Source organism: Rana temporaria, chromosome 2 (assembly GCF_905171775.1).
Source record: "Rana temporaria chromosome 2, aRanTem1.1, whole genome shotgun sequence".
Taxonomy (NCBI): Eukaryota; Metazoa; Chordata; class Amphibia; order Anura; family Ranidae; genus Rana; species Rana temporaria.
The window spans coordinates 475151029-475177011 of record NC_053490.1 but is presented as its reverse complement, the minus strand read 5'-3'; the positions used below and the strand labels follow the sequence as shown (position 1 = coordinate 475177011).

General features: G+C 47.9%; 1 protein-coding gene across 1 annotated transcript; it reads left to right on the top strand.

The window, feature by feature from the left end:
- The first annotated feature begins 1658 nt into the window (after positions 1–1658).
- Positions 1659–21012, top strand: LOC120927823 (uncharacterized protein C3orf38 homolog). The gene is made up of 3 exons (XM_040338745.1): positions 1659–1886; positions 5747–5952; positions 19980–21012. The coding sequence occupies exons 1-3, from the start codon at positions 1760–1762 to the stop codon at positions 20529–20531; spliced, it is 885 nt and encodes a 294-aa protein (XP_040194679.1). The 5' UTR covers positions 1659–1759; the 3' UTR covers positions 20532–21012.
- Positions 21013–25983: the final 4971 nt, after the last annotated feature.

Below are 25983 nucleotides of genomic sequence, written 5' to 3'. Positions count from 1 at the left end.
AACTATATAGGTCCCAAGTTCTTCTTGGCTTTCTCTCCCTCTTCACTGCTGCTGAGCGCCACCTGCATTGGAGAAAGCAGACTGCGCCTGCCTACAAAGAGCTGAGTGGGAAGGTGCTCCTGGGCATGCATCTAATGCAATGTTTCTCAATTCCAGTCCTCAGGCCCCCCCAACAGGTCAGGTTTTCAGGATTTCCATTATTTTGCACAGGTGATTTGATCAGTTTCACTGCCTTAGTAATCACCACAGCCTTTTCATCTGAGGGAAATCCTGAAAACCTGACCTGTTGGGGGGGCCTGAGGACTGGAATTGAGAAACACTGATCTAATGGGAGGTGGAGGTACAGGTAAAGAGGCGAGTTTGGAGAGGCACAGTGGTGCACTTGTTCTAGATCAGTGGTCTCCAAACTGCGGCCTGAGGGCCCGATGTGGCCCTTTGCATGCCTTTATCTGACCCTTGGGGCATTATTCCTCCCACTGATACAAGGCACTATTCCTCCCACTGACACCATTGATGGGGGGACTCCTTCTCCCACTGACACCATTGATGGGGGACTATTCCTTCCATACTCCTAATGCCAATCATGGGGCATTGTTTACTCCCATTGACGCCAGGGCATTTTCTACTCCCACTGTCCAGTCCATCCCCCTCAAAGTCTGAAGGACAGTAAACTGGACTTTTGTTTAGAAAGTTTGGAGACCCCTGTTCTACTCTCACTGGCCTCTATAGAGGTCTATGGGGACATGCTGGGACTTGTAGTTCATACACAGAGAATCCTCCATAGAGGTCTATGGGGACATGCTGGGACTTGTAGTTCATACACAGAGACCTCCATAGAGGTCTATGGGGACATGCTGGGACTTGTAGTTCATACAAAGAGACCTCCATAGAGGTCTATGGGGACATGCCGGAAATTGAAGTTCATACAGAGAGAAAGAATTGGTGGGAGGAGCGGCAAAGCAGAGGGCTGAAGAGGCGGGCGGTATTAGGATCATTAGCATTCGTGAGTATAGTAGGAGGGAGCGGCAATGCAGAGGGCTGGAGAGGCGGAGTTCCGATCGGAGCCGAGAGCTAGGGGGAACCGATTCCAAGGGGAACCATTCTGGGCACAACACCAAGCAATTAAACAGGTGTACTTAATAAAGTGGCCGGTGAGTGTAGATGATCAGAATCGATCAGAATAATGAAGACTTATACCCAATGGTGTGTTCGATCAATTCTTTTTTTTTTAATTTTGGCATTTCAGATTGCAGTTCTATATGGATTTGTTAAAATACTCTCTTGAATAGATGAATAGGCCATACACCAATGATTTTGTCATGCTCGATATTACACAAGCGCATTTTTGTTTTCAAATATTTTATTGAAATTTTTCATTACACAAGCGCATTTTTATGTCGCAACCGATCACACAATTTTAAGGCAGTTGATCGAAGTGGATAGATCATCAGTCAGAATCCAATGATCAGATCGTACGGCCACCATAAAATAATTTTTTAGGTGATGTAAACACAGCTTCAGTTTTAGTTTGTGGATTCATTCTCTGTATGCTGTTCTTCACCCTCTCAAAGCAGCAGTGGTGATGAATTGATTACTATAGCAACCTGGACTCCAACAGCTGCTGAACTACAACTCCCGGCATGCCGCAGCGCTGCCGTCACCGGAAGTAGACTGTGGGCTTTAGTTTCGTTTCTGGGCTGTCAGTCGGCTCGGAGCCGGAAGTGGTGCTGGTGACAGAGGGAGAAGGTGTGTGTGCGCCATGGCGGGACTCAGCGCCCGGGAGAAGGAGGGGTGCCGCCGGCTGCTGGAGGGACTGGACACGGCGGAGCTCTTTTCTGTGGCGGAGACGGTCACCAACCGGCTTATCTGTGTGTACAACCGGGAAGGTGAGCGGGCAGTGTGTATGGAGGGGAGTTGTACAGTGACAGGGCCTCTTAAAGTGACAGTGTCCTCGTGATCCTGAAGAGTGTGTGGGAGTCGTACACCCTGCGCGTCGTGGTCAAACACTCTGTGTGCTGTGGTTATGCGCCCTGCGCGTCGTGGTTATGCGCCCTGCGCGTCGTGATTATGCGCCCTGCGCGTCGTGGTCATGCGCCCTGCGTGTTGTGATCATACACTCTGTGTGCTATGGTTATGCACCCTGCGCGTTGTGGTTATGCGCCCTGCGTGTTGTGGTTATGCGCCCTGCGCGTTGTGGATAACCACAACGCGCAGGGCGCATAACCACAACGCGCCCTGCGCGTTGTGGTCATGCGCCCTGTGTGTTGCGGTCATGCGCCCTGCGCGTCGCGGTCATGCGCCCTGCATGTTCATGATCATACACTCTGCGTGTCGTGGTTATGCGCCCTGCGCGTCGCGGTCATGCGTCCTGCATGTTCATGATCATACACTCTGCGCGTCGCAGTCATGCGCCCTGCGTGTCGCGGTCATGCGCCCTACATGTTCATGATCATACACTCTGCGCGTCGTGGTTATTCGCCCTGCACGTCGTGGTTATGCGCCCTGCACATCGCGGTAATGCACCCTGCATGTTCATGATCATACACTCTGCGCGTCGTGGTCATGCGCCCTGCATGTTCATGATCATACACTCTGCGTGTCGTGGTCATGCGCCCTGCATGTTCATGATCATACACTCTGCGCGTCGTGGTCATGCGCCCTGCATGTTCATGATCATACACTCTGCGTGTCGTGGTTATGCGCCCTGCGCATCGCGGTCATGCGCCCTGCATGTTCATGATCATACACTCTGCGTGTCGTGGTTATGCGCCCTGCGCATCGCGGTCATGCGCCCTGCATGTTCATGATCATACACTCTGTGTGTCGTGGTTATGCGCCCTGCACATCGCGGTCATGCGCCCTGCATGTTCATGATCATACACTCTGCGTGTCGTGGTTATGCGCCCTGCGTGTCGCGGTCGTGCGCCCTGCATGTTCATGATCATACACTCTGCGCGTCGTGGTCATGCGCCCTGCATGTTCATGATCATACACTCTGCGCGTCGTGGTCATGCGCCCTGCGTGTTGTGATCATACACTCTGCGCGTCGCGGTCATGCGCCCTGCGTGTTGTGCCTCATTGATAGACCCTTTGCTCTTTGAAGAGTGACCTGAATTCAGATTGCCTCCACCGTGGGCTGTTCATGGTTGCAGCACAGCCCCATCCACTTCAGTGGGTCACAGTTGTTAACTGGCAGCACCCACCAAGTGCGAGACGGGGTTATAATTGCGGCTAGGAAACAGAGCATCACTGCTGCGGCATGTGTAAACTCCAGGCCACTGCCCTCCCACCTAAAGGACCCTAAGACCCCTTTCACATTCATTTAAGTGTGACTTTTTACACTGGGGCGGTGCGCTTGTGGGACGTTCCGAAAAGTCCTGCAAGCAGCATCTTTGGGGCGGCTTGGGAGCGATGTATTTAGCACTCCCAAAACGCTGTGCCCATTGGCTTGAAAAGCGATTCGTAAGCGCCGCAACACTGCAGAATTTAATCCCTTCTTTGGGTTTAAAAGCGTCCTGCTAGTGGTCGAAATGCACCGCTAAAACGAGCAGCGCTTTAATGCGGCCCCAGTGTGAAAAGGGTCTAAGCCCTCGTTCACTTTGAATTCGGCTTTGAAATCATGCGACTTCATCTGAAATTGTCCAAAATGTCTTGGTATTCTGACGCCTTAAGAGTTCCCTTCACTGCAACCAACCCCTGAAAAACAGCCCCACACCTAATCCCCCCTCCACCAAATGATTTGGACCAGTGCACAAAACAAGGTCCATAAAGACATGGATGAGCGAGTTTGGTGTGAAGGAACTTGACTGGCCTGCACTGGACCTCAACCCAATAGAACACTTTTGAGATGAATTAGAGCGCAGGCTGCAAGCCAGACCTTCTCGTCCAACATCGGTGCCTGACCTCACAAATGTGCTTCTGGAAGAATGGTCAAATATTCCCATAGACACACTCCTAAACCTTGTGGACAGTTCAAGCTGTTATAGCTCAATATTGAACGCTACGGACTAAGACTGGGATGCCATTAAAGTTCATGTGCCTGTAAAGGCAGCTGTCCCAATACTTTTGACAATATAGTGTATATTGACTATAATTATTTAGACACATTGGCTGCCTGGTATCTGACACTTGTCTGGGCTCTGCTTATGATTTTTCTTGAAATATAAAACCTAAGTTTATCAACAAGTAAAAACAGAACAATCAGCACAAGGGACATAACATACAGTTAGTATGATGTATCCCTTGTGTTGGTTATTTTCCTTTCAGTTGAAATTTTCCTCTGTCCTACCCTCACTGCTGTATTATTCAGGTGCAGTGGAGGGTTAATACAGAGAGCTTGACTATGCCCGCCCTTTCTTGCCTGATCCTCCATTCATGGAAACTACTACAGCTTTTGCTGAATGGGTGAATGTTTGGTAGCTCTGCCCCTCCAGTCAGAGATCCTGTGTCATTCATGCTGTAGTATGGCCTTTATGAATGGTGAATCGAGCAGCAAAGGGCGGGCATAGTCAAGATTTCTTAAAGTGGAGGTTCACCCTAAAACAATTATATACCATTCCATCCAGCATACTGCCGACATGTACAGTATGCTGTTTTTTGTTTTTTTTTCCGCTCTACATGCAGTTTTATTGTTTTTTTTTTTTTTTTCCGGACTCCCGAGGGGAATAGGCGTTCCTATGAAGAGGCGTAGATGATTGACATGCGGCTAAGGCGCATCGCGCATTCCGAAAATAGCTGGACTGGGACTCGGCTCTATACGGTGCTATATGGCGCCTGCGCACAGACTAGGAGCCGTGTAGAGCTGACTGCACAGTCGCCGTATATAGCCGAGTCCAAGTTTGGCTATTTTCGGAACGCATGACGTGCCTTATCTGCACGTCATTCATCTACGCCTCTTCATAGGAACGCCTATTCCCCGCCGGTGTCCGGAAAGAAAAAGAACTATAAAACGGTATGTAGAGCGAAAAAAAAAACAGCATACTGTACATGTTGGCAGTATGCTGGTTGGAATTAGGGTTGTCCCGATACCACTTTTTTAGGACCGAGTACAAGTACCGATACTTTTTTTCATGTAGTCGCCGATACCGAATACCGATACTTTTTTTAAATGTCATGTGACAGTTTTCAAACCACAATACAGACTGAGGATATTTTCTTTAGAATTATGAAGAACTCTAACTCAAGACATTATAAAAGAATAAAAATGAGTAAAAATGAATAAAAATGTTTTATTTGCTTGTCACGCAGTAGTAAAAAACTCAAAGAATTTTCATAGAACATGTTGATAAATACAAAAAAAGTATTCTATTTAGGTATCGGGAGCATTTGCGCGAGTACGAGTACTCCCGCAAATACTCGGTATCGGTCCCGATACCGATACTAGTATCGGTATCTGGACAACCCTAGTTGGAATTGTATATAATTGTTTTAGGGTGATCCTCCGCTTTAATGACAGTTCCTGAGGGCCCTTTAACTGTATAAACCACCACCGCACCTGAAGAGTATGGCAGCGGGTAGAACAGAGGAACATTTCTATTGAAAGGAGAAGAATCGACAGAAGGGACACCATACAAGTGTACTAAGTATAAGTTATGTCCCTTGTGCTGATTGACCTGTTCTTTTTCGCTAAATTTCAGCTTTAATAGTTATCAGATTGCTAAATGCTACGTTTTATTATAGAGTGAGAAGAACTTTTCTCAGGAAATACATTTTATGTATTATTTTTATGTTTGTTTAAATGTTTTAGAGGCCATCGATGCCATACTAGTCTACAGCAAGGATGCTAAAGAGCTCTTGAAGAGGCGGAAAGTTCACCGAGATGCAATTTTTAAATACCTGGCTGCTGAAAAACTTGCAGTGCCACCATCTAGTGAGAAGAGTCAGCTGATCCAATATGCGATCGATCACTGGGCAGGACCGAGAGTTGACAAGGCATCAGTCCCCGAAAAGAAGGTTAGTGGGGCAAAGTCATTTTTACAAAACAGCGGGGTCGTCTTTTTCATATAGCGTTGTCACCCCTTCTGGAAAAACAAAATCCAGCCATTTTATCTTTTAGCTATTAATAGCATAGAGCCAGGACTGTAAAACACTGACTGGGTGTCAGTTGTCACTTACTGTGAGTCTTGTGTCAGCAGCCCTATGTGTTGCACATATACACTTGTGTAGTGTATTTTTCTACAGAAACCACTACAGTCATATATAATTCAGTAGTCTAGAGCAGTGTTTCTCAACTCCAGTCCTCAAGGCGCCCCAACAGGTCATGTTTTCAGGCTTTCCATTATTTTGCACAGGTGATTTGATCAGTTTCATTGCCTTAGCAGTTACCACAGCTGTTTCATCTGAGGGAAATCCTGAAAACATGACCTGTTGGGGCGCCTCGAGGACTGGAGTTGAGAAACACTGGTCTAGAGCATCAGTGAAAGGCTGTCTTTATCAGACCATCAGATAAAACCACAAGGAAAAACGTACACATAACTGTTTTGTAATAAATGCAGCTATAATCCATTAAGTGCCCACCGCTGTATGTGCTTTTTAAAATATATGGTGTTTCATACCTCATTTCTCAGTGTGTATATAACTGTATATACCGCTTATGTGACTGGCTGGCCCAGCCCGCCTCTCTCACACGTCTCTGGTCTCGTCTCTCCTGACGTCAGTGGGAGTTTTCAGCCCCGCCCACCGACTGTAGCTATCAGATCAGAAAAGAGGCGGGCGGCTGACGTCAGAAGAGACGTGTGAGGAGAGAGGCAGGCCGGGCCAGGCAGTCACATGAGTGGGATATATAGTGTATACAGAAATGAGGTATGAAGCACCATATATTTAAAAAAGCACATTCAGCGGTGGGCACTTAATGGATTATAGCTGCATTTCTAAAAAAATATGTTATTTTGACAGCCACGCTCGGAGCGCTCTCCCAAAAGGGGTGGGGCAAGTTGGGATGACGTCGGGGACACCCAAATCGTGATGCATCGATGCAACGATTAAATTTGGCACCCCTAGCATCCACATAGGTGAGTAGGGTTCAAGAAAAAAAAACTTTCGCATTCTTCTCTTTTATTCATCCAGGTCACGGTGTAGCTAGTAGTAGTTGGTCACATTTACTTGGATTTGTTCTGTAATATTGAAGACGTTTCATCACTTATCTAAGATGCTTCTTCAGTTCTAATAAGTGTCAGGAATCATACCTCTGCATTTCTCCCACACAGGTAGCACTGACACCTTAATCCAATCACTATGGAATGTGTAGATTTTGATGCTTTCCAAGAACAGTATGGAAGGTGTGAACCTTGTGGAACCACCTTGTTCTAGCTACTTAAACCTTCCTTGGTGTCAGGAAGTCTGATACATTGAACCCAAAATGGCAAACCTTTCTCCACCTAACCAGCTAGTGATATCATAATAACAGAAAAACCAGACTGAGGAAAAGGACATTCAAAATCTATTAAAATATTGTTCTTCAGAGAGATACTATCACCTTGTCCTTGCAGGGCAAAGTGAGCGTCTTTTTAGGTGACTTGTTTGACCAATAATGTCTCCTAAAATACCAATAAACCTGCAACATTCCAGGATTGAAAATGATCGACCCTAGCATTGGGATCATGTCTGTGTTTCTGCATGTAGGAGCTTCAAGCCGAGGTTAAAGGAAACTTGTTCAGAGAATATATCTAGACATATCCCTCCTGGATGCCTGAGACCTCCATGGTGGGTTGTCAGAATGGAGAGCCGCAAGAGATCAGGAAACATCTTTTCGCTGATATCCCCTGTGAAGAGTGAAACTGGAAGCCCTCAGCTGCAAGCATTTCCAGGTTCAGAGCTGCCAATATCTGGCCTCCCTGGCGGGTGAAGAAGCTAATCGAGCACATTTTGTGGTCATTTTGCTTCAAGCATGCAAGTGTGACATTAAGGGTGTAACAGACCCCTAAAATTTCATTAAAGCGGAACAATACTTGCCTCAGCTCCAGCGATGCAGTGCCCCAAACTCTATGCCCCAGCCACTGACATCTTTGGGCAGCCAGCTTCTGGATCTATTGGATGTAATAATTGCCATGTGTGGGAAGATCTGTATAGCCACTGTGTCTCTTCAGATGTCATTGATTTTGACAGGCTGGAGCCACGGAATACCCAGGCATATAAAGGCAACACTATACAGAGGTATGGGTCACTTTTGGTTAACAAAGTGAATGAACCCTTAAAGTGGTTGTAAACCCTCCACTACAACTTAATCTTTTTAAAACCTATATAGCGCAGGCAGCTGATCACTGCCTCTGAAAGTGCACTCACTGTTTTGGTTTCCATAGTGATCGTCCTGCATTGTTCAGCGATGTTAGTCGCGATTGTGCACTAGGTACATTGTTTAACTAGTTGTGCCAATTCTGCTGAGTCATTAACATTCACTATCTTCTTCTCAGAACGGCACAGTTGAACAGAGGCGGCTCTCTAATTAGGCAGATAAGGCGGTCGCCTAAGGCCTCGCACGCACAGGGGCCTCGCGATCGCCCAATTGAAGAGCCGCCTCTGCTGAGTGACAACAATGTTGCCTCAGCGTTAAGCTCCGGCCAGCAGCGGGTTAACATGCCTGTGAACTCCACGGCCAGGCAGTGAAGAGAGGGGTCGGAGCATGGCTGAGTCGTGAGGAGGAGGCGGGGCCAGCGCTGTGTTGTCCGGGGGGAGAAGAAGGGGAGGAGATTCCAGCAGCCGGAGCACAATTCCCGCTGCTCTGGAGACACAGATCGTGCCCCCCAGCCGTCACCCCCACCGCTGGAGTGCTGGTCCCCACACACCCGGAGGCTTCTGGCATGCCGTGGCGAGAAGGGGAAGAGGAAGGTACCGCTGAGGAGGCCCCACGAGCGCTGTATGGAGCCCCTCTCTGGGGCTGTCAATTGATGCAGGGAGGGGGGGACTGTGGCTCCAGCTGCAGAGAGAGGCACAGTTACCATGCAATGATGCCACAACCCTCTGCAGCCAGCGACCACCAACATGAGAGAGAGACAGCCCCCCCCCCACCTATCCATGTTCCTGTAGCATGCCACAGCCAGAGACTAATCTTTATATTCACTCCCTGTCCCATCCACTTCCTTCCTCCTGATCACGTGTCACTAACAGTAAGTGCAGATCAGTCCTGTGCCAGTGTCCAGTGTATTCTCCTGTGATTGGCAGCCCCTGACCCCTCTCTTCACCATGCCCTTACTACTGCCTATGCAGGGCTCCACTGCGGGGGGTGGTTGAAAGGTCCCAGTCCAGTGCTGATCCTCAGCCATGGCCTGGAGCTTTGCATCCTGCGCTGGCACTGCCTGCTGATTGGCTTCTCTGCTGCTATCTCCTTCACTGACACCAGCACTGAGATAGAGAGCACTGACGCCGGCACCGAGAGATAGAGAACACTGACGCCAGGACTTTAAAGCTCTTTATACGTGTCATTTATACAGTTAATTTTTCTATAGCTTTAATTATTTTTCCCATTATGGTTGTGAGTGGGGCCTCATGTCTAGGTTTTGCCTAAGGCCTCACGAAGCCTAGAGCCGCCTCTGCATGTGATCATCGCCTTCCTGCTTCTCCCCTTTGATTTGCCTTCAGCTATGGGTTCGATCTTTTGCCGTAGTAATAGAAATTGAGATGGAGGCTTGGTTTCGATGCTACGGCATATGCGCAAGATTTGTAAGGGCGGAAATGACGTATCGAATTGATTCAAGAAACTGCAGTAGAAATTGCGCTGCTAATACCCGGAAGAGAAGATATTCTAAATAAGATAAAATAGGTATTTCTTTATCGTACATCACGGGACACAGAGCAGCATAGCCATTACATATGGGTTATATAGTGTACCTTCAGGTGATGGACACTGGCACTTTCCGACAGGAAGTTCCCTCCCTATATAACCCCCACCCATAGTGGGAGTACCTCAGTTTTTTCGCCAGTGTCTTAGGTGTTGGTGCACGTTGAGGCTGTGCCTGTAGTAGTCCTTGGGACCAGGGCCAGCTGACCGGATCAGTCCAAGGTGCTTCATAGCCAAAGTGGACGGTACCCGGGCCCCAATTCGTGGATGGGGTTTTGCCTATAATGCCTCTCCTTGGAGGGCTGGACCCTGGGTTCCAGGTCTGGTTTCTATACCTAGAGAATACCTGTTGCCAGTGGTGCTGTATAGGTCCAGGTGTGTGGTGTTCTTTTAAGACCCCGGTCCCTGAAGGTCTATGACCATACCCACGGTGAAGGGGGAAGATTGGGCCTCTTGCAGAGCAATACCCTGCGGCGTGGAAAGGTAAGCAGGGGGCCTACGGAACTTGGTTTGTCAGTAGGCTTCCTACAGGGGATTCTTGGGCAGCCTATTTATGCCTCTGTGCATGGGCAAAGGAGAACCACAAAGTTTTCAAACGGGATGGCTCAAAGCACCCAGGTATAGTTTCCCCTGGCTGGGCTAGTAGGCTGCTGCTGCTTCTGTCACAAGGAGGGCCTTTTTGGGCAGGGTGTTCCACAGAGAGGGAACCATACCATTAGGGAGACAGTTGAAAGCTTCCTTTTTACCTGTGTCTGCTGCTCCAGCGTTTCAGGAGTCATGGGATTCCATTCCTGATGCTCCTCTCCACACGGCTTCCTGCTTCCCCTGGTGGCGTCCGGCGCGCGCGCGCGCTTTATTTATTCTTGCGCGCGCGGCGACGCCGTGGGGAGGGGGCGGGTGACGCCGGACGGCTCCTCCTCCCTGCATACAGGGAGGATAAATCCTAAAGGGCTGTTCAGTCTGTGAAGGCTGTGGAGGGACACGGAGCAGCGATGCTGGCTACAGCATAGGAAGGTTTGACAGAGCTTTCTGGCACAGTGACACCCGGTGGCAGTTGTTGGAAGTACACCTTACTAAAAGAGCCTCTGGCTTAAAATTTGCATTCAAAGCCTGTGTACTAAGCAGCGCCTTGAACACTTAGGGGTGCTCACCTAGCCCAGCATTAGGGGGTCAATACCAGACTGGTAGTTGAAGCCCTTGGGGCTCAGTATTGATTTTCCTTTTTTATAGGTTATGGGAGGTTTGGAGTCTCTCTAAACATTACCCTATCCTATTGTTTCACATTTATTTGATTATATGTGTATTTCCTCCAGCTATTAGTCAGTTGTATACTAGCGGAGTGCCTCAGAATTTGTATATTATGGCTCCTAAGGGTGCAGGTAGCGCTAAAAGCGCTAAGACCGTTAAAAAACCAAAGGGTTCTCCATCAGGCTCTGAGGATATCCAAAATCCAGCGGCCCCTACTGCTCCGGAATGCCCGGAGGTTGTTGTCCTAGGTGAGCCATCAGGGTTGCTAGGTGCTACGGCTGGCCCTACTCAACCAGCTCCTTCCTATGTGACGGAAGAGATGTTAGCCTCCACCTTGGGTGGATTGGAAAGGAGGATGGCCACTCTAATTACGGCATCTTTGTCAGGGAAGAAGCGGGTTAGATCCCCATCTCCCAGGTCTGAGTCTCTGGAGGAGGATATCCTCTCCGCTGACGAATTGGAAGATCCAGGAGACCAGACTCAGGATCTCCTTGACCATTTAGGTTCTGAGGATTCTACAATAGAGGAACCTTTTTCAGCTTCTCACGCAGAAAGACTGTGGGTTCAGTCCCTAACGGATATGGTGTGGTTGGCTTTTAAGATACCTGTGCCTCAGCCTCTGGCCTCCGCGGTATCCTCATTGGGCTCCCTGAAAGCGCCCCAAGCCAATTTGGTATTCCCGGTACATCCTTTGTTAAAGGACCTGATATTTCAGGACTGGGCTAAGCCGGACAGGATTTTTCTGCCTCCCAAAAGGTTCGCAGTCATGTACCCCTTAGAGGAAGAGTTTTTCGAAGAAATGGGCTGTCCCTACTGTGGACGCGGCCATCTCATGTGTCAATAAGTCTTTAACGTGTCCAGTAGACAATATCCACATGTTTAAAGACCCTGTGGATAAAAGGCTTGAGACCTTATTGAAGGCATCCTTTGCCACAGCGGGGGCAGTGGTCCAGCCGGCTGTAGCCGCCATTGGCGTCTGCCAGGCTTTAAAGGACCAAGCAAAGCAGGCCCTAAAGGACCTCCCAGCCCAACAAGCTCAGGAGCTGGCTGACCTACCTAGGGCCTTATGTTTCGCGGTAGACGCAATCAAGGATTCGATCCAACAAGCTTCTCGCTTATCCCTATTTTTGGTTCATATGAGGAGATTGCTTTGGTTGAAAAACTGGTCTGCAGAAACCCCCTGCAAGAAACTCCTTACTGGATTCTCCTTTCAGGGAGAAAGATTGTTTGGAGAAGATCTTGACAAATATATACAAAAGATCTCTAGTGGTAAGAACACCCTCTTGCCGGTTAAGAAAAGGTTCCGGGGTCCCTCTTTTAAGCGTCCAACCTCTCCAGTCCCAGGGCCCTCATTCTCTAGGCAGTATCGACGGCCTCCGGGACGCGCAGCTGCAAACAGGCCACAGGGGCAAGCTGCAGGGAACAAGAGACCATGGAACCGTAAGCCGGTTAAGGCTGCGCCTAAGGCAGCCTTGTGAAGGGGCGCCCCCACTCTCTCGGGTGGGGGGAAGACTCCGGTTCTTCTCGGAGTTGTGGGGGGCCAAAGTTACCGACCAATGGGTTCTGTCCTCAGTGACTCAGGGGTACAAGCTGGAGTTTCGGGAGTTCCCCCCCTCCTCACTTTCAAGCGTCAAGACTTCCAGGCGACCCTCAAAAGCAGGCATCGCTTCTGTCCGCCCTAGAGCGACTCCTATCTCAAGGAGTGATTATGGAAGTACCAGCAGGGGAGCAAGGACAAGGGTTTTACTCAAACCTCTTCATTGTCCCGAAGCCAAACGGCGACGTCAGGCCTATACTGGACCTAAAGTCATTAAACCGCTTTTTAAGAGTCCGGTCCTTTCGAATGGAGTCCATTCGCTCGGTGGTGGCCGCCCTTCAAGGAAGGGAGTTCTTGGCCTCCATCGATATAAAGGATGCGTACCTGCACGTTCCGATTCTCCCAGGCCATTACAGGTTTCTGCGTTTTGCCCTAAACTATCGGCATTATCAGTTAGTGGCCCTTCCGTTCGGACTAGCCACGGCCCCTCGGGTTTTTACGAAAATCCTGGCCCCCGTGTTAGCCATCCTAAGGGAACAGGGCATTCTGGTCATGGCCTACTGTGACGAGATCCTTCCTCGCCCAGGTCCTGCTCTCCCGACACTCCTCTGCTACCAGTGAGTCAGCTTGCAGATTGCAGCGTCTGATGGTCCAGTCATCCAAGGTTCCGGGGTCCGAACTACAGCTATGTGCCATTCAGACCCATTAAGAACAAACACCAGGCAGGCTGTATGTAAGTTCAAGCAGGACTCTTTATTTTCAATTACACAGCACACTTTTATACAGAATTTGGAACATCCCACTCCCAACAACCGCTTTCCTATTGGTCAATTGTAAAGTATATGCAGTCTTCACTCAGGTCCCCCTTGACCATGCAAATGAGGACTTGAAATTGTCAACAGGGATTGGTCCAATAGCTTGGATAGAAAGACTTGTGTATTGAGACAGAAGCCCCAGGGGGTAATCAATGTACACAATAACCCGGTTCTAGCTAGACGGACTGACTCCGACACCCGCTCTTAACCTGCAGAACACAATAAAAGGTATTTCGCAAGCTGGTTCCACTTAGCATTTCAAAAGCCTTGCATTGAATGTCCCTCTCCTGTGTAACAGATGTCAAGTAGAAACACTTTAATATCTCAAGGTCCATGACATTACTTCCCCTGGGAAACAGTCCAACAGCCGCAGTGGGACCCAAACGGGTCAACTCGAGGATGTTGGAAAAATAGTCTTAAAGTTCCAGGACTGTCTGCTGGGATGACCCATCTGCCTTCCTGTTTTGAGGTCCTGGCCCATAATCGGACGGCAAGAGGCTCACATTCAGTCCTCTCCAAAAGCCCCTGTCCCGGCTAGGTCTGTCACACATCACCCCCTTTGGCAGGAGACTAACACTGGGAGAGACCCCAATTCCGGTACCCCCCCAGTACCCCAGATAACTTGTCCCAAACAGAGCATTACTCACCCAGCCAATCTCTGCCTCTCTCAGAGAACACGCCTGCCGCTGGGGAGAGGCCTGGACTGGCCCTTCTCCCTGGAGTCCTTTCAGCCGCTGGAGAGAAGACAGGGTGGCTGGGCTCAGTTCATCATGCCGTTGGTAATCTGGGCCAACTGGCCACCATTCCTGGGGTATACCAGTGGAGACTGCAGTCCCATCCACTGATGCTAGGTAAAAATCCCCCAGTGCTTGCAAAGCAAAGCCGACATCCTCCTGTCTCAGTGCCGCACCATGTTCTGGGGTTGTGTCCATGGAGATCGGAGTCCCATCCACTACCACAGGAACCCCCTCTCCTGTTAGTTGAGAGCAGAGGCCTGGGGCACTCTGCTCTGTTGCCAGCTCTTCCGCTGGGTTGCTGTGAGTGGAGACCACAGTCCCATCCACCGATATCCGCTCAAGCTGTAGTGGGGTGCAGCCGCCCGTAGCATCCTGTCCTGCTGCCAGTGATTCAGCTGGGAGTACGAGCTTTACCACCTCAGCTTGTTGCTGGGGAGGGGGGCCAACCGCCCCGGCTCCCTGGAACTCCACAGTTGGTCCCAGTACTGGGCAGAGATGGCTAGCATTCTGCCCTGTTGCCAGCACTTCTGCTGGGGGTGCATAATCCATAACATCCTCTGAACAGTCCATACACTCTGTAATCTGTGGCTGGGGAGTGATCGCCATCTTCTCACCCTGAGCCTCCGGAACTGCCACAGGGGTGGGGCAGAGGTCTTGATCCCTCTGTCCGGTGACCAGCGCTTCAGCTGGGGAAGTTCCTTGTAACTCCACAAATACTGTACTTGGTGCTGGGCAGAGCACAGTGAAGTTTGGCCCTGATACCAGCTCTTCTGTTGGAGGCTCCCCAGGTTGTTCTTCCTCAGCAGAAAAGTCTATCAAATCCCCTGTCTCTACAACTGGTGTCTGGGGATAGAGGTTCACCATCTCCTGTCCATGGAACCCAGAAGATGCTATGGGCACTGAGCAGAGGTTAGCAGAGCTCGGCCCTGCGGTCAGCACTTCAGCTTTGGGAATGGCAAGCTCCCGATTTTCCACTGCTGATTCATCAGCCAGGATTTCATCACTGTCAGCTGATATTTCCTCATAGTCCCAGGTAAAGGGAACCTCACCCTGCTGCTGAGCGGAGTCTAGCAGCTGTTTGTAGGCGATTTCCAGTTCCCATTCCTGAGCGGCCAGGAATTCCAAATCTTCCTGTAACCAGTGCACTTCCGGGACATTCAGTCTTCGCTCTCTGTGCTCCATTATTTCCTCCCAACGCCACTCCCGATCGCTCCCAAAGTTGGGATCCCTGGACATCCTCCAATACAACAATCCCAGGCCATCATAGTCAAAGCCTTCCGTGGGGCTGTCATCCGCTGACCACGGGCACTCTTGGACTACATACCACCGGAGGGCTCTGTAGCTCTCGTCCAACCGCATCTCTTCCCGGATCAGCCTGCTTAACTCTGCTGTCCACTCCTGCTTTGGTTGTTCCCCCAATAACAGCATCCGTACTTCATACTGTGACCAGTACCTTACATGGATGGAGGGGAGAGCTTTTCCCTGGTGTCGCTGCTCGCGGGCTAGCGCTTCTTTCCAGAGTTCGCAGCGGATCGAATCAGACCATCCAAGCAGGACCTCCTCTGATACTGGTCCTCTGCGCTGTATCTGCTTCTCTCGCAACCTCCTTCTGAATTCCTCTTCCATGGTTACTGATATCTGTACCTCTCCTCTTCTTTCATTTGGTGCTGCTTCTTTAGGCGTTGTCACCGATCGCCGTATTTCTGCAATTCTCAGCTCCTGTTGCCGCTCTCGTTCTCTCTGTTGTCGCTCTCGTTCTCTCTCATCCTGCCGCTGGAGGTCTCTAATGGTATTCTGTATGGCGGTCTCTGATGGGTTCGCACCATATAATGCCAACCGCTGTTGAACTCGCTGCTGGAACAAGTCTTCAACTGACCGGGGTCCTGCATCACCATCCCTCTGATCCATCTCGGCTAGCGCAATGATCAGGGTGGCCTTGTTCTTCCCACCGGTCCCTCCACGGCTCTCAAGCAAGTCTTTTAGCATGGTTCTCCTCCAGGCTGCATAGCTGGTCATTCATGGTGGTGGTTTGGAGTTGTCCCAGTAACTGGAGAGCAAATCCCACCGCTGCCAACCAATGTGACGAGATCCTTCCTCGCCCAGGTCCTGCTCTCCCGACACTCCTCTGCTACCAGTGAGTCAGCTTGCAGATTGCAGCGTCTGATGGTCCAGTCATCCAAGGTTCCGGGGTCCGAACTACAGCTATGTGCCATTCAGACCCATTAAGAACAAACACCAGGCAGGCTGTATGTAAGTTCAAGCAGGACTCTTTATTTTCAATTACACAGCACACTTTTATACAGAATTTGGAACATCCCACTCCCAACAACCGCTTTCCTATTGGTCAATTGTAAAGTATATGCAGTCTTCACTCAGGTCCCCCTTGACCATGCAAATGAGGACTTGAAATTGTCAACAGGGATTGGTCCAATAGCTTGGATAGAAAGACTTGTGTATTGAGACAGAAGCCCCAGGGGGTAATCAATGTACACAATAACCCGGTTCTAGCTAGACGGACTGACTCCGACACCCGCTCTTAACCTGCAGAACACAATAAAAGGTATTTCGCAAGCTGGTTCCACTTAGCATTTCAAAAGCCTTGCATTGAATGTCCCTCTCCTGTGTAACAGATGTCAAGTAGAAACACTTTAATATCTCAAGGTCCATGACACCTACTTAGACGATCTTCTGGTAGTCGACCACTCAGCGGCCGGCTTAAATCGGGCAGTGTTGCTAGTAGTAAACTGCCTAGAGTCCCTGGGTTGGGTTCTAAACCGGGACAAATCGGCCTTACAGCCCACAAGAAGGTTGGAGTATCTAGGTCTAATTTTAGATACAAGATGACAACGGATCTTCCTGCCCCAGTCCAGAGTGGACTCGATAAGGGAGTTAATCCAGATTGTCCTAAGCAGCACAAGGCCATCTATACGCCTCTGCATGCGCCTGTTGGGAAAGCTAGTGGCCACCTTCGAGGCAGTGCCCTATGCCCAGATCCATTCTCGGAGGCTACAGAGAGCAATTCTCACGGCCTGGGACAAAAGACTCCAGGCCTTGGATCTTCCCATTTCTCTTCCCTATGCGGTAAGGCAGAGTCTGTGTTGGTGGCTAGTCACAAAAAATCTTCTGAAAGGAAGATCGTTCAGTCCCCCCTCATGGAGGATAGTAACCACGGATGCCAGCCTATCGGGCTGGGGTGCAGTCCTAGACGATTTAACCCTACAGGGGAAATGGTCAAGGGCAGAATCAGCCCTACCCATAAATGTCTTAGAGATCCGAGCAGCTCGGTTGGCTCTTTTGGGCTGGACGGAGATTCTGCAGGGCTCCCCAGTAAGGGTACAATCCGACAATGCCACTGCCGTGGCTTATATAAACCACCAGGGCGGCACCAGGAGTCAGGCAGCCCAGAGGGAGGTAGATCGGATCTTTTCATGGGCAGAAGCCCATGTCCCCTGCATCTCAGCTATCTTTATCCCCGGGGTGGACAATTGGCAAGCGGACTTCCTCAGCCGCCAACAGATGTCCCCAGGGGAGTGGTCCCTCCACCCCGAAGTGTTCCAGGACATCTGCCGGAAGTGGGGTACTCCGGAGGTGGACGTTATGGCGTCCAGATTCAATGCCAAAGTAGCAAAGTTTGTCTCTCGAACGAGGGATCCATTGGCCTGCGGGACGGATGCCTTGGTGTGCCCTTGGCATCAGTTTGCGCTAATCTATGCCTTCCCTCCAATACGGATGCTACCCCGTCTTCTTCACAGAATTCAAAGGGAACGCAAGCCAGCGATTATAGTGGTCCCAGCGTGGCCCCGAAGACCTTGGTACTCCTTGATAAAAAGGATGACGGTAGAGGAGCCTTGGGTCCTCCCTCTACGTCCGGACCTCCTCTCACAAGGGCCATTCTACCATCCTGCCTTACAGGCCCTAAATTTAACGGCCTGGCGGCTGAGTCCCTGATTCTCAGAAACAGAGGCCTTTCAGGGCAGGTCGTTTCCACCCTTATAAGCGCAAGAAAACCAGTTTCCAGGTTAATATACTATAGGGTGTGGAAGGCCTATATTACCTGGTGTGAAACCAGGAAATGGGATCCCCGCAAATATACCATTGGGAGAATCCTGGAGTTTTTACAGTTGGGAGTGGAAAAAGGTTTGGCGGTCAGCACAATCAAGGGGCAGTTGTCTGCCTTGTCGGTCTTCTTCCAGAGACCTTTGGCTGCCCATTCTTTAATGAAATCCTTTTTACAAGGTGTTATTCGGGTGAATCCCCCGATTAAAGCTCCCCTGTATCCTTGGGATCTAAATTTGGTTCTATCGGCCTTGCAAAGGCAGCCCTTTGAGCCCTTGTCCGCGATCCCTTTGGTCCTTTTGACTAGGAAACTAGTGTTTCTGGTGGCCATGGCATCCGCCAGAAGAGTGTCGGAGTTGGCAGCCTTGTCATGTAAGGCACCTTATTTATTACTGCATAAGGACAGGGTCGTTTTGCGGTCGCTTCCGTCCTTCCTGCCTAAGGTGGTGTCTAATTTTCACCTTAATCAAGATGTGATTCTTCCATCATTTTTTCCAAAACCTTCTTCTAAGGAAGAGAGGTTACTACATTCCTTGGATGTAGTTAGAGCTGTAAAAATTTACTTGGAAGCTACAGCCCAGATTCGTAAGACGGACGTCTTATTCATTCTGCCAGAAGGGCCCAAGAAGGGCCAGGCAGCGTCTAAAGCCACTATTTCTAAGTGGATTAGGCAGACAATTATACAGGCCTATGGCCTGAAGGGGAAGAGTCCACCCTTATCGGTTAAGGCTCATTCCACTAGAGCTGTGAGTGCCTCTTGGGCAGCGTATCACCAGGTCTCTATGGCTCAGGTCTGCAGGGCAGCGACCTGGTCGTCTGTCCACACATTTGCAAAGTTTTATCAAATGGACGTTAGGAGGAACGCTGATTCAGCTTTTGGGCAGGCGGTCCTCCAGGCCGCAATTTAACCTCCTCCTGTCCGGTGGCACCTCCTGTTTGTTTTTTTCTGGTTGTCTCCCTCCCCTCATGGAGCATTGCTTGGGGACATCCCATATGTAATGGCTATGCTGCTCTGTGTCCCGTGATGTACGATAAAGAAAAAGGGATTTTTAATAACAGCTTACCTGTAAAATCCTTTTCTTGTAGTACATCACGGGACACAGAGCTCCCACCCCTCTTATGGGGAATTTTGGGATGCATATTGCTTGCTACAAAACTGAGGTACTCCCACTATGGGTGGGGGTTATATAGGGAGGGAACTTCCTGTCGGAGAGTGCCAGTGTCCATTACCTGAAGGTACACTATATAACCCATATGTAATGGCTATGCTGCTCTGTGTCCTGTGATGTACTACAAGAAAAGGATTTTACAGGCAAGCTGTTATTAAAAATCCCTTTTTCCTAACCTCCATTCTTGGCCGATTTATAAAGCCCCATACACACTATCAGTTTTCCTGATGGTTTTCTCTTCAGGTTTACCAAAACCATGTAGTACAAGGGCCTGCCTGATTGCATTCAAATTGAAACGCTTAAGGTTTGACCTCATATTAGAGGGTTTTGGTAAACCTGAAGAGAAAACCATCAGGAAAACTGATAATGTGTATGGGGCTTACGTGTTTTAATTTGTAATACTTAGCAGGATTTATAAATTGGAAAAGAAAAAGAGAAAACGTCCGGGGTTTCCTTCCTCTTTAAAGGATTAGTGCATTTTAACAAAGATGGAAAAAAAAGACCTGGCCCTAGGACAGTTGTGTAAATCCAAAGTTTTGATTTATCCCAATTCCTCCTTCACAGCAGAAATCGGCAACGTTTAAAGGGCATGTTTGAACCTCTAGGCAATGTAACGTAATAATGATTCTTTTTATCTTTTTCCAGGGCCAAGAAGCAGAGCCCCATCAGGAGTCAACTGACTTTAATTTACTTGGTGAAAAGTTTTGTGAGTGGTTCTACGTTCTCCTGAACTCCCAGAATCCTTCCTTTGGACAAGTAAAGGGAGAGTGGGGACCTCAGCACTTCTGGGAGAATGCCATACTAAGGTTTGCCTATAATGCAGCAGAGCAAGCTCTAGAAGAACACATTGGCTCCCAGATGGCGAGTCTCCGCCTGCTTGCACTCACACGAGATGAGAGACTGATATTTAGTCCTAGTACTGACAGAAAAGGATTAAAATGTGTGTCTTCTCCGCATGGCCTGGTAGTGGTGGCAGTTGCTGGTACAATCCAAAGGGACGGGGCCTGTTTAGGAATATTTGAACAGATCTTTGGACTAATACGCTGTCCGATTGGTAAAAATTGGAAGATCAAGCATGTGGATCTGAAGGTCTTGGGGCAAAACTCTCTGAGCTCTGAGCAGACAAAATGTTTGCCTTCTATTACCTATGAGACTAAGGACTTGGAAGTCTTCTTTTCTGAGTCTGCCAATGACTGATGGTTTGAACTGTTTATGGAACACAAATGATTTTATATTTCCAGCATTTTCTCTGCTGGCCTGTGATGTTTTTTCAGTTCTAATGAAACACAGATCAGCAGAGAGTCAAATTGAGGATAATGATGTACACGCTACTCACTTTAATTGCCTTTAATCCCAAAAATATGTAAAAGTGCTTCTAATGTTATATACAGTGTGTTATATAAAGTGTTAAATACATAAAGGTATTCACATTTGCTATCAAGTCGGAGATAGTTGTATATTATCAGGCATTTTAGACTAATGCTGGCCATACTCTGAATTGGCCGAAATTTGAGCCACGGGGGTGCGCCTGCCGGCATCGCCCAACTCAACCAAACTTCAATCTGATAAATCAAAGGAGATGGGTGAAAAAAATGTTCAGGCTGAATGGTGCCAATAAGATACAGTCACTGTTGTGCTCTGTGTGTGAGTGAACTACAAGCCCTGACATACTTCTGCTGACTTGTAGTTCATTGAGTCTTCCTGACGGTGTGAAACTGCCTGTATGATGTACGGCAGGGATATGCAATTAGCGGACCTCCAGCTGTTACAGAACTACAAGTCCCATGAGGCATTGCAAAACTCTGACAGCCACAAGCATGACACCCAGAGGCAGAGGCATGATGGGACTTGTAGTTTTGCAACAGCTGGAGGTCCGCTAATTGCTTATCCCTGATGTACGGGAAGACGGCTCACACGTACAGTCTGCAGGAGATCTGCTGATCACTGCTGCAATGCTTTACAGGCTCCTTGGAAGAAAAAAATAGATGCACATTTTTCTTTTTCTTTTTTACCTGCAAAAAATTTGTAATTATTTTTTATTTTTTAAAGTGAACTTATCCTTTAATTCATCAAAGCGCAAAGGAATGCCTAGTTTTTACAGACTTGCTAGCATGAAAGTATTGCAGAAGAGACGTCTGCATAGTATCATTTGCAATACAAACCTTCCTGCAATTTTGTTTTTTTAACTGAGGTTCCATGTTAAAGCGGTATTAAACCCAAAAACAAAAATGTCACATATTGCAGCTTACCAATCATTCTATGTGGTGGCTGCATTATTTTTTTATTTTTTTTAATTTCTGTTTTCTCCTGGTGATCTGGGCAGTACCTTGAATGTATCAGCAGCATTGTCCATCTGATGGGAACTGTCAAATGTATTAGCAGATTTAAATATCCTAACAAATTGAAGCCAAATTCCAGCTCACACTTTAAAGTCAGTTACAGCAAACTTTTTTTTTTTTTCCCTTCTGGAATAAAGGTTTTACATGAATAAATAAAAGCTGATCATTGTAAGCACCCCTGTCAGCGTTAAATGGTTTGTCTCATGCATGTAAGCTATTGCATCTAGAAGAGAGCTTGTTTTCTTGTGGGCCAGATCATTCGATGAAAATAGAAGGCAAAAAGCCTAAAAAAGAAAACCAATGCAGGCAACCCATTTTCAGAACTGGTTGGCTGCAATATAATATATGTTTGTTTTTGGATTTAATACTGCTTTAAAGGGGCTGTAAAGGTTTGTTTTTTATTTTCTAAATGGGTTCCTTTTAAGCTAGTGCATTGTTGGTTCACTTACCTTTTCCTTTGATTTCCCTTCTAAAAATTTATTTTTTTCTTTGTCTTAATCTCTCACTTCCTGTTCCTCCTCTGTAAGCTTGCCCCCATCATCTGAGCCATTCTGGCTGGGGGTTAGTCGGTGTGCTCGCCCCCTCCTTTGGGACTATATCCCTGCGGGGAGACGCTGTGTTTACAGCCATTTCCATTGCCGTGCATTGTGTTTTGGACACAGGCCAGCAGATTGTTAGTATTTTCCATTTGTCTTCTTGTATGATGTTCTGAATGGTAAAAAATGGCTTGGCAAACCTTTATTATTTTTGGAATTAACAGAAGATTTTTTTTTTTTTTAACCTAAAATTAGACCCTCTCATGTGGCGATAGGCAGGGGTCTTTGCCTAGGAGACCTTGTGTGTTTTTTTTTTTTTTTTCTGAGCTAGGAATACCCTTTTCTTTTTTTCTTTTTCTTTTTGTGTGTGCGTGTGTAAACTTTTCTAAAGGGATTTGCATTTAAAGGGGTTGTAAAGGTAAAACATTTTTTTTTTCCATAAATAGCTTCCTTTACCTTAGTGCAGTTCTCCTTCACTTACCTCATCCTTCCATTTTGCTTTTAAATGTCCTTCTTTCTTCTGAGAAATCCTCACTTCCTGTTCTTCTGTCTGTAACTACACACAGTAATGTGAGGCTTTCTCCCTGGTGTGGAGAAAGCCTCTTGAGGGGGCGAGCAGGAGTGTCAGGATGCCCACTAACACACAGCTCCTTTCTCTATCTGCAAAGTAGAGTGTCCTGACTCTCCTGCTCGCTCCCTCCCCCCTCAAGAGGCTTTCTCCACACCAGGAAGAAAGCCTTGCATTACTGTGAGAAGTTACAGATAGAAGAACAGGAAGTGAGGATTTCTCAGAAGAAATAAGGACATTTAAAAGCAAAATGGAAGGATGAGGTAAGTGAAGGAGGACTGCACTAAGGTAAAGGAAGATATTTAGGGATTTTTTTTTTTACCTTTACAACTCCTTTAATCTCTGCAGCATAACGAAGCTCCGTGAGTACCATTATATATGCATACTGACTTAGTTTGCAATGGATCTTCGTGTGAAACATAACATTTGGGCACTGGGAGTCCAGTACTTGGCAGTAAAAGGTATACTAAAAGCTTTTTTTTTTTTAATTAACAATCATGTTCTACGCCTGCTCTGTGCCGAGCAGCCCCGATCCTCCCACACTAGGTGTGTGCCCCCAGAGAAAGCTGCTTGTGCTGGGGGCACTCGTGTGCTCGCCCCCGAGCCCCCCAAGACACACAGAGTGGGGCTCAGCCTTACCAAATGCAGGAAAGTAAAAAACCTTCAACCTTTACAACTACTATAAGCTTTTTACATTAAAGTAATTGCTAACGTAAGGCTTTAAAGCTGACTGCCCATGAAAAATTATAGGTCTGCCATCTGTAAGCCCCCCAAACAAAATTACCTGGGATTTACCATTTATGTGGGTTTCGGAGTACCCAGGAGGCAGACGTGAGGCATGCTAAGGGCACCTGCACCCTCCCGGAAGCATTGGACGGTGGGGCTGAGTTTTTTTGTTATTTTTTTCCTTACTTTTTAATTATTTTATGAAACTTAATTTTTACCATTTTTTTGCAGCTCATTCTATTTGTCAGTCTTGCACTAAAGCAGGGATTCTCAAACTACGACCCTCCAGCTGTTATAGAACTATACATCCCATGAGGCAGTGTAACACACTGACCTTCACAGACATGACTAGGCATGATGGGAATTGTAGTTCCCTAACAACTGGAGGGCCGTAGTTTGAAGACCCATGCACTAAAGGATCATCGAGCTGGAAACCACCAATCCAGTCTGTGGGAGTTGTGTGTTGCTACATATTGAAGCATTGTGCTAAGGTGCACCCATGCCCAGACTATGGACCTTAAATTATTTACAAAGACATAACGGGTAGTAAAAGTCTTAAAACAAGCCTGATATTTAAAGCTGCATGAAATGAAGTAATTCATCCTCAGAGATTGCGACTTTGGTTCTTAGAAAGTTCTAACATCTTGGAAACACCTGTGATGTGTTTATGATAGAGGGCTGCAAAGATTTTGTTTCCGTAGAGGGAAAAGAGATGAGATTTCAGTGCCTCTGTTGTGAACTGTAAAGATGAATTTCACCACAATGCCTATAACAACTGAGGGTGGAACTGAACATTGGAAGCAGTGCTCAAAATAAGATGGGCAGAAGGCAAAGGAGATATTTGTCCATTGTCTCCCGCAGCTGATCTTTCCTTGTTCTGCACTGTGTCTCTGAGTAATGGTACTAGCCATCATGGTGGAGGCAGATCTGCTTTCTCATGTTGGAGCCCCCAGCAGGAACAGGGAGCAGCACAGTAGTGATATCACCAAATCGCACTTCATATCTCCTGAGACTAGTATTCAGAGGCAGCAGTGCTTTAGATCTCAAACTTTTGATGTATGTTATGTTTGCTTCAGTATGATATGTATAAATGCAAATATTTGACCATTCTGTAAATTAGATATGATTTTTACAGAGACTTTATTAATAACAGAAAATATTTTTTGAAATGCTGTAATGTTAACATTCTGTGTAGAGCTACAGTAAAGATGGGTGAGACACGCAGATGAAGCGCTATATGTTCTTGTGTTTGTCTTTTCTGATACTTGGGTAACTTTGGAAACTATTATTATGGGTACTGATATTGCTGAATGCCTTTCTAAAAGTACACTTTCCTGGTTGTCATTATGGTCCAGGGGCCTCTGCATTTTCTAAGGCCACTTTCACATGGGTGCTGTAGAATCAGCAGGGCGCCTGAGAACAGATCGCCTGCTGAATCGAAGCAGAATGGGAACAGATGTCACTTTTTTTTTTTTTTTTTTTTAATTTTTTTTTTTTATAACAAGGGCAGGACCCACACGGCCCGACTCAATACATGTCATATCTGAATACATTTCTGAATACACACTCCAATCAACGGTACAAAACATGGTACATTGTAGTATATCCAACACATCAACATAACTGTCCCTCCTACCTCACATAGGAGGGGGTATCCAACTCAACATGTCTGTAGAGTGACCCGAGCACCCCAGGAGATTACGCCGGCGCCTTAACCGGCCCAAAGTCGCAGCAATGAAGCGGAGCCTCCCCTGGATGTGGGAGTCGGATCAGAGCCAACCTGTGGTGGCGTCGGTCGCATGCGCCCTAGCCCTCCCTTTTCCATTTATCAAGGAAGGAGAGAATGAAATAGAGAAGAATCTAAGAGAAAGGGGGGTAGAATAGGAAGCGGTCAGAGCTTAGGGGGAGAGAAAAGAGAGAGAAATGTGGGGGGTGGGGGGGGGGGGGAGGGATGAGGGGGATCAGGCCCCCGCACCGAAAAGGAACACCCGATCACTTCCGCACTGCCCTAAACGGCCTCCTATATAGACCGGGGGAGGGGGGTGGGGAGACTGAAATCTCACGAGGGGACATGTATTCATACGCCAGCGGAGGGGTCTCTTAGTGCTTGCCCCTCAGCGGAGAATATGAAAATGTTCCACAATTGCCAGGTGTTAGTGAATGTTTCCTGCCTGTTTTGCGATGTGAGGATGAGATCTTCCATGTGCTTTATCTCTTCCACCTTAGTCAGCCAAGAGGCGATAGTCGGTGGAAGTGTGGCTTTCCAGTGAAGCGGGATGCAGGCCTTGGCTGCGTCGAGCAGGTGTCTGATCACAGACTTTTTGTATACCTTCTCCGGGATGTTCGATGCATGCAGGAGAAAGAATGCAGGATCGTCTGGTATGATGCGGTCCGTGAATTTCTGGGTCACCTCCCGTACCACCCGCCAAAAGTGGCGTAGGCCGGGGCATGACCAGAAAATATGTAGGAGTGTACCCTTG

Bases quoted from the DNA above. Each gene is read 5' to 3' on its own strand.
- LOC120927823 (XM_040338745.1), top strand. From the start codon at position 1,760: ATGGCGGGACTCAGCGCCCGGGAGAAGGAGGGGTGCCGCCGGCTGCTG. The intron at 1,887-5,746 runs GTGAGCGGGCAG...TAAATGTTTTAG, and splicing joins CTGTGTGTACAACCGGGAAG to AGGCCATCGATGCCATACTA. The intron at 5,953-19,979 runs GTTAGTGGGGCA...ATCTTTTTCCAG, and splicing joins CATCAGTCCCCGAAAAGAAG to GGCCAAGAAGCAGAGCCCCA.